This window comes from Psammomys obesus, unplaced genomic scaffold (genome assembly GCF_907164565.1).
Source record: "Psammomys obesus unplaced genomic scaffold, mPsaObe1.curated_primary_1811, whole genome shotgun sequence".
In the NCBI taxonomy this organism is placed as follows: Eukaryota; Metazoa; Chordata; class Mammalia; order Rodentia; family Muridae; genus Psammomys; species Psammomys obesus.
In genome coordinates this window covers 2418738-2433002 of record NW_026596158.1, presented here as the reverse complement: position 1 = coordinate 2433002, position 14265 = coordinate 2418738, and the positions used below count along the sequence as shown (strand labels likewise).

General features: G+C 52.6%; 1 protein-coding gene across 1 annotated transcript in view; it reads left to right on the top strand.

Moving 5' to 3' along the window:
* Wdr62 (WD repeat domain 62) overlaps positions 1–14265 on the top strand; it is a 38638-nt gene that overhangs the window by 21579 nt on the left and 2794 nt on the right. Inside the window, exons 13-27 of the mRNA XM_055594998.1 lie at positions 344–469; positions 2324–2391; positions 2470–2591; positions 4026–4101; positions 4702–4813; positions 4893–4956; positions 5460–5588; positions 6352–6485; positions 9048–9100; positions 11420–11638; positions 12047–12112; positions 13067–13197; positions 13457–13563; positions 13772–13876; positions 14061–14192. Coding sequence (XP_055450973.1) covers positions 344–469; positions 2324–2391; positions 2470–2591; positions 4026–4101; positions 4702–4813; positions 4893–4956; positions 5460–5588; positions 6352–6485; positions 9048–9100; positions 11420–11638; positions 12047–12112; positions 13067–13197; positions 13457–13563; positions 13772–13876; positions 14061–14192 — 1644 coding nt within the window. The remainder of the gene's footprint in view (positions 1–343; positions 470–2323; positions 2392–2469; positions 2592–4025; positions 4102–4701; positions 4814–4892; positions 4957–5459; positions 5589–6351; positions 6486–9047; positions 9101–11419; positions 11639–12046; positions 12113–13066; positions 13198–13456; positions 13564–13771; positions 13877–14060; positions 14193–14265) is intronic.

Below are 14265 nucleotides of genomic sequence, written 5' to 3'. Positions count from 1 at the left end.
GCCTGGTTTTAAGTGAGGCTAAGAGAATGCCTGGGCTTCCCATGGCTCCCCACAGAGTAGGGCTCACCAGGGGGAGTGCTGTGTGCAGTAGTATCTAAGAAGTGTGTGTGCACACATCAAGATTTGCCTTTGCTGAGCTGGCGGTAAGGTCGTGGGGGCTCTGGGAACAGACCACCCAGAGCCCAGAACTTGGCCCTTTCTTGGCTTCGGGCATCTTAGCTACAGCTCCAGAGCCAAAGACTCCCTTCTTCAAGGACTGGCCATCTCAGTCTACCTGCTTCTCTGGGAGGCAGAAGCTCCCCTGTAGCCTTTGGCCACCCAGGTTTGTTCTCCCCACTCACAGGAGTGACTTTGCTGGCTTCAGCCAGTCGGGACCGGCTCATCCACGTGTTAAATGTGGAGAAGAACTACAACCTGGAGCAGACCCTGGACGACCACTCCTCCTCCATCACAGCCATTAAGTTTTCTGGTAAGCCCCTCCCCTCCCACTTCCTGGACCGCAGCAGATAGTCCTCTTTGGGATGCAGAAAGAGGAGTGGATCTAAAGACTGGGCTTTGGGGTTCACTGATTTATGAAAATGTCAATAAGGTTATCTTAAAAGTGAATAGGGATCTGGGCATGGCGGTGCACGCCTGTGATCCCTGCACTCAAGGAGGCAGAGGCAGGAGGAGCTCTGTGAGTCTGAGGCCAGCCTGGTCCACAAAGCAAGTCCAGGACAGCCAAAGCTACACAGAGAAACCCTGTCTGGGGTGGGGTTAGGGGAACAGGTGGCAGGAGAGCACCTCAGAGGCTGGCTGTTTGTTGTGTTTTTAGACTGGCTCACTGTGTAGTCCTGGCTGACTTGGAACACACACAGGCATGCAGGCGACCACACATACACAGAAAATACATAAATAAAAAGTGCAGTGTCACAGTCACGCCCCAGGAGGGCAGCTGCTCCAGAGACCAAGGCAAGAGGGCTGCCTGAGCTCCGGTACTCAGGCCAGCCGGCAGCTTGCTTTGCTTCTTGCCTTGACAAAACACCTGTCTGAAGCCACATTGAAAGGATTTATTTTGCCTCACAGTTTAGGAGAAGCTAGAGTTCTTGGTCAGAAGGTATGACCTCAGGAGCAGGAGGAGCGTCCACAGTCTCTGCATGCTGGGGCTGTGCAGGACACTGCTCCAGACAGCGCTGCCTACCCAGTGTGGCTCACCCTCCTCAGCTAACCTCTGCAGTGCTCCTCACACACCTGTGCTGTGTTGCCTGGGTGACTCCAAATGAGTTGGCAGACATACCATCACAGAGGCTGAGAAGATGGCTCAGGAAGATGCTTTCATGGCAGCATGGTGACCTGACTTCTGATCCCTAGCACCCACATAAAAGCACCCATCAAGTAGAGACATGAAGATTCTGGGGGAGGTCTAGCCAATCGGTGAACTCCACCTGCACTGAAAGATGAAAGACCTTTCTCAGAAACTAATGAGGAAGAGGCAGGGAAGATGGCCAGCTGTTTAAAAAGGTGCTTGCCACCAAGCCTGAAGACCAGAGTTCAATCCCTAGAACCCACATGGTGGGAAGGGAGAACCAACTCCTGCAAACTGTCCTCTGACCTCTATGTGTACACCATACACTGTGTATCCAATAAGTGTCTAAAAAAGAGGTGGGAGGTGGCAGGAGGGTATCTGAGGCAGTCTTTAGCCATCTGTGAAATGTATATCCAACCAGCTGTGGCAGCATGGGCCAGCACTTGGAGGAGGAAATAGCTGAATCATTTTAGACCATCCTCAGCTATCTAACAAGGCTTTCGGGTGCCACCCAGACCAGCTCAGCCTACTGTGGAGCCATGGTTGACCTTGAGCTGGTCTCCTGCCCTTGATCTCAAGTGCTGGGATGACAGGCTCGTATCCCACACTGCTTTCACCTGTTACTCTGTTTTACCTGCAGCGCTGGGGCCTTGAGCATACCAAACAAGGGCTGTACCACTGAGCTTATCCCTGGCCCTTAGTTGTCCTTGTTTTTTTGTGATAGGCTCTCCATAGCCAAGCTGGCCTAGAACTTGTGTTTCCTCTGCCTCAGCCTCCCAAGTGGTAGATTTCAGAGCACTGGGGTTAACATGCACCACCAGCCCCAGCTGTCAAAATGCTGTCCCCTGTCCTCTGTGTACTCCTGCTCTGCCCAGACCTGCCTCACACCGTGTCTTAAGAGGCCTCCCCTCTGCTATTAACTTTTCTGATCCTTGAAGAGTCAGGTGCTTGCCCTGAAGTGGGATTTCCTAGCTCCTCATTTTCCCTCCTGAGTGGCATAGGGCAGTCCTGTCCAGCCCCTGCCCCCTCCTCTTCCAGGCACCAGAGATGTGCAGATGATCAGCTGTGGAGCTGACAAGAGCATCTACTTTCGCAGTGCCCAGCAGGTAAGTGGGGTGGCCTCCTTGGGGGCTAAGGTGTGGGGCCTGTCAGGTGCCCTCTAAACGTCCTGCCTGCCCTGCCAGACCTCGGATGGGCTGCACTTTGTCCGTACCCACCATGTAGCAGAGAAGACCACCTTGTATGACATGGACATTGACATCACACAGAAGTATGTGGCAGTGGCCTGCCAGGACCGCAATGTGAGGTGAGGAGTTCCCTGTGCCTTGCCTTGGCCTGGCCCAGCTTGTATCCAGCCTGGCTCAGTGTGGCTCAGGCAGGTTTAATTTTCTTGCTGACTGTCTTTTCCCTGGCTGCTTGCCTTTTCTCCCTGCTCCTCTGCTCCCTGCAGAACTGCGAGGCTGACAGACCCAGCAAGTCAGGCCTCAAGCAGGGCCTGTGTCGCAACCACTGTAACAGCAGTTCTTAGAAAGGAGCTGAGGCCAGAGCAGCCTTCAGAAGAGCTTTATTAGGAGAACCAAAGGCTCTTGGCCAGAGGCAGCCATGGTGAGGCGCTACGAAAGAGCCAGCCTGTATATGATATGACAGGGTCCTGAAGGTAGCGGCAGGGTTTCTCTGTGCATCCGCCTGCCTCTGCCTCCCAGTGCTGGGACTGCATGCGCGCAGCACCACTCCTGGCTGTGTCACTGGAGTCTTACAGGGGAGAGAGATGGACTATTAGCAGAGCTAGGGCACTCACTGTGGAGAGCACAGTGGAGTCAGAAGAGAGCGGTAGACCCCTCAGTTTCCAGAAGATTAGGAGAGGAGAGGCAGGCCCTTCAGTTGTGTAAGACAAAGTAGGTTTCCAGAGGGTCTCAGGATGGGAGGTCACAAGGCACTGATAAAACTAGTTACAATTCAAGGTTGTCTCCCCGCTGTTGGGGAGGAAAGGAACTCAGCTCTGTGAGAGTGGCAAGGTCACAGCAGCTCTCAGCACCTGAGGGAGACTGCAGGAGGACCTGGCAAGGGGAAGAGGGTGTCGGTCAGAGGGTCTGCATTCGTTTGTAATTGCAGCACTCGGGAGAAACATCCAGAGCTTAGGGCCAGCCTTAACTGCATAGCAAATGGGAGGTCACCGTGGCCTTCATGAGACCCTGTCTCACAAAGAAGAGGAGCAGCGCCCCCAGGCTTTGCCACCAGCCTGCAGAAGACTTTGGGCTCTCCTGGGCCTGTGTGGGAATGGAGAAGTCACAGACTTAGAGTTCCTTCACCTGACTTACTCTAGTCCTCTCTGGGCTAGAGAATGCTACTAGCAAAGCCGTGGGCGAGGTAGCCCAGCCCACTTCATGGAGCTCACAGTTCATAGAGGGGACAGTGCGTAGAGCTCAGGGCTGAGATGAAGCAAGCCTTTGGAATCTGGGTGGCCTGAACGAGGCTCAGGGCGATCAGGGTTGGCCCGGGAAATGTGCTCTGTACTTCCTTCATGTGGTCCTTCCACCTGGAGCTAAGCCCTTAGCTCATTGTAAAGGGGAGCAGACACCATGCCACGGAACTCCAGGACATAACTTCAGCTTGAGGTGGGGCTCCCACCTAGGCATCAGGTGGAGACAAGAGGTTCCAGGGGCTTCTGAAGCAGAGGGCAGCAAGGCCAGGAGGAAAGGGTGATGTCTTCTGCTCTTACATGGCATCCCCACTTCCCCAGGGTCTACAACACGGTGAGTGGGAAACAGAAGAAGTGCTACAAGGGCACCCAGGGCGACGAAGGGTCCCTGCTGAAGGTGAGTGTGAGAAACCACACACGTACCCCAACAGAGCCACCCAACCTCCTCAGATCTGTGTCCTTACTCACATGTCACACTAAACGGCACCCTCTCAGGCCTGGCCAGCCTAGGGTGCTCGAGTTGGAGTGGACGGAGGGAGCCTCTGTTTGCACAGTGAGCTCTAGTTTGGGTGGCAACAGGGCATGGTTGGAAGAAGCAGAGAGACCTCCATTTCTCTCCTAGCTTGTCCTCCCACAGGACCCGAGACAGGTGGACCCATTTCATAGACTCTGGCCCAAGGTAGTTCTGAGTTCAGGCTCCCAGAACAGATCCCAGCTGTGCCTCAGACTGACTGACCTTGGGTAGCTTCTGTCCTAGGGTTGAAGAGAGGGTTACGTTTGCAGGCCCAGCACGCAGCCCAGGGCCTGACCCCCGCCATTTCTGCTCTGGTAGCTGTGAGTTCTTCACTGGCACTTCTTGCCCTGCCAGGCTGGCTCACAAGAGCATCTTGAGGGTTCAGCACAGAGGGGTGCTCAGTCAGGGCTAGCACTGAGAGGTTCAACCAGGCTTCCCAAGGGGGATCAAGCACCCTGAGCTGAAAAGTGCCTCTTCCTTCAGGTCCACGTGGACCCCTCGGGCACCTTCCTGGCCACAAGCTGCTCCGACAAAAGCATCTCAGTGATTGACTTTTATTCAGGCGAGTGTGTTGCCAAGATGTTTGGCCACTCAGGTAGGTGTTTGACCATCTCTGCCACCTTCCCTGCTTCCACAGTCTGACCCAGAGTGTGATGGCCTCACTCTTCTTGCAGAAATTGTCACTGGCATGAAGTTCACCTATGACTGCCGCCACTTGATCACAGTTTCTGGAGACAGGTGGGACAAGTGTGGGGGCTGCCCCTGGGCGAGCCTCCTGCTAGGAGTAGGTGTGCGTCACGGGGCCCCAGCATGCTGTCTTCAGCCTGCAGAGAGTGCTGCAGAGCTCCCAGCTTCCTCTCCCCTTGGACAGTCTGCACCTTGAGTCACATCCAGATCTGTCATTTTCTTGTGACGTTGGACAGGTCCTTTCCCCTCTCCGAGCCTCAGTTTGCTCTGTAAAGGGGAGATGGTACCCTGTCCTCTGAGGTTGATTGGTCCTGGGGAGGTCTCTTTTGTTTCTTTCTTTGATTTGCCACTGTTCTGCCCAAAGCCATGTTTCTTGAGTCTTGGGGCCCCAAAGCTGGCCCTAGTTTGCTGGGATCCCCGGACCTTGAGCCAGGGTTAAGCTGAGAAGGTGTTGGGAGTGTGATCTTGGCCATGGTGATGTGGGGACTCTAGGCTCAGGCATGGCAGTGGCTGCCATGTGCCCTTTCCTCTGCTCTTTGTCGTGCTCTGTGCAGCTGTGTGTTCATCTGGCACCTGGGTCCAGAGATCACCACCAACATGAAGCAGCACCTGCTGGAGATCAACCACCGAGAGCAGCAGCAGCAGCAGCAGCCCAAGGACCAGAAATGGAGCAGCCCTCCCAGGTCCTGCCAGCCCCACCAGGGAAGTGGCCAAGGCCAAGAAAGCCTGGTAGTCTTATCCTAGTGGGAATGTCAGGCTTTAGGAACAGTTCCAAAAAGTTTTAAAGTGTAGAAGCCTCATGCCTAGTGAGCACAGTGATAGGGGACTAGAAGGCTCCATCCCCATCGTGGAGAGGGGTGCTCAGAGGGCACCCTGAGTGTGCTCTTATCCTTCCGCACAGAGCTGCTCCCTCACTTACCTGAGCCCCCAAGCACATTTCTGTAGTCGTGTGCCTCTCTCAGACTACTTTGGAGTGAACCCCACAGTGACTATAGATACAGTCTGCCATCTAGCCCAGGCTGGCCACGAACTCAAGGTAGTCCTCCTGCCTCAGTCTCCAGGTGTTGAGATTTTAGGTATGAGCCACAGTGCCTGGCTCAAGTTCTGGTTTACGATTGAAGGTGTTGGGGAATACTGATTTTTAGCGGTTTCTTCTCTGCTCTGGGTGTGTCCCGGTCTACCTCTCACCATAGAGGCTTTGCCATAGCTTCCATGCAGGCTCCCAGGTGCCTGTGAGGACTGGCAGGACCTAAGGTGGTGCTGGAGATGGCATAGGCTGAGACACCAAGGGAACGGGTTCCCTTTGCTGCGTAACTTTGAGGCTGATACCCTGCTATGTGGCTACCAGCAGAGTCACAGCTGAAGCTCTTGACAGGCCCAGCTCCAGACGAGTCCCCATCTCACCCATTTCCCTGTGTTTCTCTCCTCTCTGTGTCCTTCCCAAAGCCAGGAGACATATGCATGCATACCCAGCGAGATTCGCTCCTTGAGCCCTGGAGAGCAGACGGAAGATGAGATGGAGGAGGAGTGTGACCCAGAAGAGCTCCTGAAAACACCGTCCAAAGAGAGCCTGGATCCAGGTCAGGGAAGGGGACCATGGCCTGGGTCAAAACTATTGGTGTAGAGTTGAGCTAACGAGAAAATGTTTTGTTTGATGTAACTGAAAAATCTAGAATGCTAGTTTTAGCTCTGCTGGGTCCAGGTAGTCAGCTGGTATTAAAAGAAAGATGCTTTCCCACTGAGTGTTGTGCACATGCCTATCACCCGGCGTTTAGCTACATAGTGAGTTGAGGCTAGCCTGCTTGATATGAGACTTTAAAAAAAAAAGATAGGGGGCTGGAGAGATGGCTCAGTGGTTAAGAGCGCTGGCTGCTCTTCCATTGGACTAGGGTTCATTTCCCAGCACCCACATGGCAGCTCACAGCTGTCTGTAACTCCAGTTCCAGGGCATCTGATTCCCTCACACAAATATGTGTAGTCAAAAGACCAGTGTACATAAAATGAAAATAAAGAAATTATTAAAAAAGAAAAGATATTGGGTGGGGTGTGGTGGTGTATGCCTTTAGTCCCAGAGCAGGAAGATGTCTGAGTTTAAGGCTGGCCTGATTTACATGGCAAGTTCCAGGACAGGCTGCACTACATAGAGAGAAACCTTGTATCCAGAGAGAGAGAGAGAAATTTTGCTGAGCAACTACATGGTTGCTCACACTTATAACCCAGCACTTAGGAGGATGAAGAAGGCAGATTGCAAGTTCCAGGCCAACCAAAAAGAAAAGGAAGGTCTTTTTCTCCATCCTCTGTCTCCACTTTTCTTCACATTGCTCTTGTGCTCAGGCAGACTGTCCTTTTTCGAGGTGGGAAGAGGCCTCTATCAGCTGTAGGTTTATAAACCCTACAGAGACATGAACACTCTTTTCTAATACTCAAGCAAAGTTCTGGAGTTGTGACTCATGTTCCTGGCGTAAACTGTGACCCATTTCAGCATCAGTTGCCATGATCATCCTGCAGGCTGCGGCTAAGGGAGTTTCCCCCAAAGGGTTCCCAGGGAAAGGCAGGGTTCTGCTCCTCTGTGAAAGAGAGAACTCTAGCCCCGTTTGATGAAAGGTTAGCCGTGTGCCTGCTCCCCTACATCTGCCCTCGTGCAAGATGGTTGCTCACGTTCCCAACATCAGGATCGGCTGAAGAGGAGAGATCGTTCCTCCTACATATTTCCCTTAGGAGATGCGTCCGGCAGGCCCTGTGGTGATGCTCAGGAGGTTGAGGCAGGAGTATTGTAATCTCAGAACCAGCCTGGGACTTAGTGAGGCCCTCCCTGTGTCACAAAAAAAAAAAAAAAAAAAAAAAAGGGCTGAGGACGTAGCCTTTGGTTGAGCATTTGCCTGGTGTGTGTGAGATCCTGGGTTCAGTCCTCGGTCCCACACGCAAATACATAAAGAGAAAGCTTTTCCTCAGAAGCCACCCGCAGGCTTCCCAGGGAGTTTACTGGCCACAATTCCTCCTCCCAGGAGAGGCTGGAAACAGTGGCAGAACTGCTTGCAGGGTGGCTCTTCCTAGGGGATGGAAGGACCAGGGCTTCCTGAACACAACAATAGTGTGAGAGTTCAGCTGGAAAAAGCAGGTGTGATTGGCTTGTTATCTCCCTCACTCCAAGTCTGCTGTCCCATGCTGACCACTCCTACTAGGCTGGTTTGGATTGCTGGCTTTGCACTGAACATCACAATCTGTGCACCGCAATGTGACACACCCTCTTTCATCCGTAAGTCTTGGTATACTGTAGCTACTGTGGCACAACTTTCTCCCCTCAGAAACAACTCATCTGAAGGAATCTGAGTGGGTGTAAAGTCCTACCTTTAAAGCTTCCTCGCCGAGTTAGTCCCCATGCAAGTGGATATTTAGTTTTTCCTCATTTTTTTGTCTGTCTGTTTTTCAAAATGGGTTTCTCTGTGTAGCCCTGGCTGTCCTGGAACTAGTTCTCTGTAGACCGGCTGGCCTGGAAGTCACAGAGGTCTGCCTACCTTTGCTTCCCAAGTGCGGGATTAACACCACCTCCCCGCTTGGTTTTTCTAATTTCATACTGTGTTGTTGTGGAAGGGGCACCGTCTCTCCTGGACCCCTACTCAGGCAGTTGAGGATTTTTCCTGAACAGACAGACACACTGGGGCCTGACATCACTTTTTCTTATTTATTTATTTTAAAAGGGAATCCCAAGAGTGCTCCAAATTCAGTTGGATGTCCTAACCAAAATGGTGTGCCTATGCTCCCCTCCCTCATCCCCATCATGCTAGGGACTGAAATCAGGGTCCTGCACATGCCAAGGCAACACCACAGCTGAGCCCCACCGTGGCCCTCCCCCACAGTCTTGGTTTTGGTCTTCTAAAACAGGCTTTGTAGCCTGGACTGGCCTGGAGCTCTTGCTTCTCCTCCATGGCACCCTGAATGCTGAGACTATGCCCTGTAGCATAGCCCCACCCAGTAGCTGGACTCGGTCAGTCTTCGGAGCTTAACAGCATGCCTTATTATCTAGATTGAGGTCAGTGACTTTGGGTTCCTGTGCCTCCATTTCTGGAGACTGCCCAGCTGTGAATGTGGTCCATTCATCTCTGGGGCTGCTGACCTCTCTATGTCTCCATGTATGTCCACAGATCCTCAGTGCCTGCTGACCAATAGCAAGCTGCCACTCTGGGCGAAGCGCCTGGTGAGTGTACTGGGAGAATGGGAAGGGAGGAGCCCTTCCCCCACCCTCCCTTCAGGAAGTCCTTTTCTTGAAGAACCCCATCATCCTTTCGGTCTGAGCTGAGGCAGCTCTTGGTTCACACAACCATCTGCCCCACACCTGCCACTGTTCTGGCCATTGGAGGGGCCCAGAGGGCAAGATATGGTTTCCTTCCAGGCCTGCTCAGCTGTGAAGGGAGGTGGGGGAGGAGCAGGGGCCACATTAAGTAAGCCATGTAATATATGGAGTGACACATGCGAGAGAGGAGAAGACACCAGGAAGGGAAAATAAGGACTGTTCGGGATGTCAGCTCAGTACCAAGTGGCATCTGGTGAAGTCTTGTGGAGCCTGAGGATGTAGTGATGGGAAACAGGCCAAGGGAAGGCAGGCAAGAGGCCTAGAAGAAAGGGTGAGGGCTGGATCAGGCAGGAGAAGAAAACAGGGGGACTCTAGAGTGAATTCAGAGATGGGCTCATTCACTTGGATATGAGGAAAAGAGAAATTACCATGGTGTTGAAGAGGAAGGAATGGCTGACACGGATGAGGGACACAGATTAGTTGCTGGGGAGGAGAGGCTGCTTGCAGAGCCCTAACTCTAGCCAGAGCTGCTGGTACAGGCCAACAGTCTATCCCAGCTATTCAAAGTGACTCACACCCAGCGTTGGAAGGGTGGGAGGAGGAGGGTGGATCTGGAGTTGAAGGCCAGCCTGGGCTATCGGAGACTGTCTGGAACACAGTAATAGGGCGGGGGTGTAGCTCAGTCAGTGCCTGTTGGCGCTCTTGAAGCCCTAGGCTTGATCCTCAGCGCTGTGTAAGCCAGGTGTGATGCACATCTGTTGTCCCAGCATCTGACAGGATTAGTTCATCCTCTGCAATGTAGCAAGTTCCAGGCCAGCCAGGGGTGTGTGAGACCTTGTCTCAGCAACAAACAAAATAGTAAATGACAAGTAAAAAGAGAGCCAGTGAGTTGGGGTTATAACTCAGTGAAGTCTCAGGTTTAATCTCCAGGACTGCAAAACACAAAACAAAAGTTGTATGAGTTTACTTCAACCCAAGGCCATACCTAAAGTCAAGGCCTGTACAGCAGGCCTGGTTCTGCTTGCCCAGGCCCTCTCCCTGCATTATAGTTACAGTGATAATCAACAAACTTCCACAGTGTGCTTAACTTCATTCCAAGCCCTTCTTCAGTCTCTCACTGAATCTTCACTTGTATGGAAATAACTAGCTACTATATTTTATTGTTGGGTTTTATATTTAAATTTCCTGAAAAATAATTGTATTTTATATTATGAAACATAATAAAGTTATTTGAATATTTAAAAAAATCAGCTAGGCAGTAGTGGTGCACTCCTTTTAATCCCAGCACTTGGGAGGCAGAGGTAGGTGGATATCTGAGTGCAAGGCCAGCCTGGTCTACAGAGCGAATTCTAGGACAGCCAGGGCTACACAGAGAAAATATGTCACAAAAACAGACAAACAAACAAAAGCACTTCACTGAAGTAGAGGATTTTACTATCCCTATTTCACAGACAGGAAATCTGAGGCCCAGAGAAGTTAAGTGCCTACTCAGCTGGCTGTCTCACAGCTGGACATTAGAAAATGTGTGGTTAACACAAGTCACAAATGTTCCTCGCTAGCAATAGCTTTGGTGGACACAGTTGGTAGCATAGGAATGGGCTGTGTTTGGACGTGTTTGAGCTAACAGAATGTGTTGGAATACAAGTGAAGTGGGAGGGACAGACTGAGGGTGGGGAGGGGAATGATGCCACTGTTTGGGGCCTAAGAAACTGCAGAGTCCTGGCTGGTAAGGCCTCAGGAGGGCCAGGTAAGGGGGATCAGAAGCAGGGTACCCTGGGGGCAGGAGAGATGGCTCAGAGGTCAGGAGTTCAACCACATGGAGGTTCACAACCATCTATAATGACATCTGGAGTGCCCTCTTCTGACATACAGGTGTACATGCAGGCAGAGCACTGGATGCATAATAAATAAATCTTAAAAAAAAAAAAAAAAGGTAGAGTCCCCAGCATAGTGACTGAGACAGCCATGTGGAGAGGTGGCACAGCCTCTGTGAGGTTTTGAGCTGGCCTGGTGGGGCACCTACAACCCCAGCTGGATCAGAGTTGACTCCATACGAAGTTCCAGCCATCATGGGCTATAGGTCTGACCTATCTCAAAGAAAATAGATAGGAAGCTGTTTCTTAAAGGGCTGTAAAGTCAGGAGATGGGATGAGTTCTGTGTAGCCTCGTTGAGTATAGTGAGCATGGGGCTAGCTGCCTTGCCTGCTGTCCCTGTTCCTCAAGCTCGGAGATGAGGATGTGACAGACAGTTCAGCTTTCCATGCCAAGCGCAGCTACCAGCCACATGGTCGCTGGGCAGAGAGGGCCGAGCAGGAACCCCTCAAGACCATCCTGGATGCCCGAGCCCTGGATTCCTACTTTACACCCATGAAGCCTGATAACCTAGAAGACTCTGTTCTGGACTCAGAGGAGCCACCGAGCCTGGCAGGCTTGCTAAGTGAGGTACAGCCTGTCCCCCCAAGCCCACCAGCAGTGCCTGCACTGTGGCTCTCCACTCCAGGGGTGAGGAAAGAGGGTTACATGGGAAGGTGGAGGGCAGAAGGGCGAGTCCAGGGCATATGAGCAAGCTTTTGGAGTGGATCACTTAGGGGTTAAGAGCTTGGGGCCCCGAACAGGCTTTTCTTCTAAATGGGCAGTGCTCAAGCGGGCAGAGCCCTGGATTAGCCCCTCCCTGCCTCTGTGGCCTGAGGTAAAAGGCTTGCCTCTTGTCTTAGTTTTCCACAATTGGTCTGTTGTGTTCCCTGCCTCAGAGGTCTCACAGATGCAGGGCTCGGCTCGTAGTCTTCTAGAGTAAGGCAAAGTGATGTTTCTCTGTTCTAACATATATGTTTCCTCTTTACTGTGATGCAGTGCTCACACGGTAACGGACATATGCCTCAGGGAGAAGGCTTGGCGAGCTACCCTCGTCACTCTGAGGTACTTGCCGCATTCATCACACACAACATTTTCTGTCTCCTAGAAAATCTCTTGTGGCCCTAAGTCAGCACCTCCCACCCCACCTGAGGGAGCCTGTATTCTGACCTCTCCCCGTGAACTGGTTCGTGTATTTTTGTTGATGCTGTTTTTTGAGACAGGCTGGGCTGGCCATGAACTCAGACCATGTGCCTCTGCCTCCAGAGAGCTGGTGATGTCTGCATCACCGCGCCTGCCCAGCTAGTGCTTTGCTTATTCTTGACTGTCCTGTAAGCAGACAGAGGGTTAGGCCTCCTCTGGCCTTAGGTCACAGCTTGTTGGCAGTAGTTTTTAAATATTTATTTATGTTTTTTATGTCTTCTTCTCCCTACTCCACCCCAATCCCTTCCAACACTCCAACGCCAGGTAAGAGAGAGAAAAGGTTAGTGGAAGAGAGGGTGCAGTTCTTTCTTAGCTGGTTCCTGCTGGTTAGGGTCATCAGGTTCCTTGGAGCCAGTCCAATCCTTGTTTCAGGAGATCTTCAACTTTACACAACAGCAACCAAAAACAGCATGGAGGAAGCAGGAGTAGGCTTGTTCTTTCTCCTTTCTGGGCTTTGGCATTTATTCCCTTTCCAGAGTCCTCAGATTTAAACCGTCTACAGCTGGCAAAGAGCTCCTCTCAGAGGCCACATGAGGCAAATCGTCCGATGCTGTAGACAGTCTGAATCAGTCCCATATCCCACCCCTGGGACCAAACCAAGACCGTGTTTATATCTGCAGTAACACTTACACCTCATCTGTGAAGGGGCTGCTGATGCCCAGGTGGAGATGTCTGGCTGAGTGGTGCCTGTCACGCTGTCCCTGACGTGGTGTCTGGGGTGGGGGCTGTGGCTCACTGCTCGTGGTATAACTTGCAGTAGCGTTCAAGGGCTTGGGTAAACCTGCACCTCAGAATGGCTTTGCTCTTCCTTCCCAGTCAGAGAATTCCCAAGAGGACAGCCGAGGACATCCCTCCTTCTTGCCTCTACAGAGGGAATCCACTGAGCCGAGAGAACGCCTCCTCTGCTCCCCAGAGGCAGAGGTGACAGTCGAAGGCAGGCACAGGTGGATGTTCTGTGCACCGAGGGAGCCATAGCTGGAGAGGGGCACCCTTGTGACAGGTCCTACCTGGAAGAGCTCTCCGCTCCAGTGGCCTGGGGGTGGGCGTGGGTAAGGTGAGGGGCTCTCTCAGTCCGCTGCAGCCTCCATTTCCTTGCCTGGAGGAGGCAGGAGAGGCTGAGGTGTCCTCTAGGAGCAGGGTGTGGGCTCCAGGGTTGTGGGCAAGGGCAAGTTGTTAATGCCAGCTTAATTGTTAACCCTGACGGTGCTGCACGGAGTACTACGAGGACGAGGATGAGGCAGGAGCAGACCAGCAGGGCGACTCCTATCTCAGGGTCTCCTCCGTTAGCTCAAAGGATCAGAGCCCACCCGAGGGTGAGTGGGGAGCAAGCAGGCGCCCTTGAGGCCTGTGATGGCCCTGTTCTCCAACATGGAGAATGCCACGGAAGACGCTGAGCACCCATAAAAACATGCAGTGATGCCTATCACCCCCATCCTCCAGACGGAGAAACAAAACCCAAAGCAGCTGAGCAATGTGCCCTGTTTCCCCAGAGCATTCTCCTGACCCCGCTCTGTTCTTCAGACTCTGGGGAGTCGGAGGCTGAATTGGAGTGCAGCTTTGCCCATTTCTCAGCTCCACGCACAGACCCCGGCCCTCGCCTCACCAGGGCGATGCCCCGTGAACCAGGTAAGCCAGGTAGAGGCCCCTGTGAGCCCTGAGCCTTAGTTTCCTCAAGAGAAGACTGGCATTTCCTCCTCAACCTGGTAGCAACTGGGTGTGTGACAGGCGAGTCTGGATTCCACCGCTGTGGGGTGGCGTCTGCCGTGACTCAGTACTGACAACTCCTCTCTCCACCCCGCCTCCTATCCAGAGCACCTGAGTACAGAAGAGCTTTCTCAGCCTGAGATGGCAGACTTGGCCAGCAGCTCCTTACCCCAGACCCCTGAGCAGGAGAAGTTCCTCCGCCACCATTTTGAGACCCTTACTGATGCCCCTACTGAAGGTAGGACTTGACCTTGCACCCATATCGTGTGTGTGTGTGTGTGTGTGTGTGTGTGTGTGTGTGTGTGTGTGTG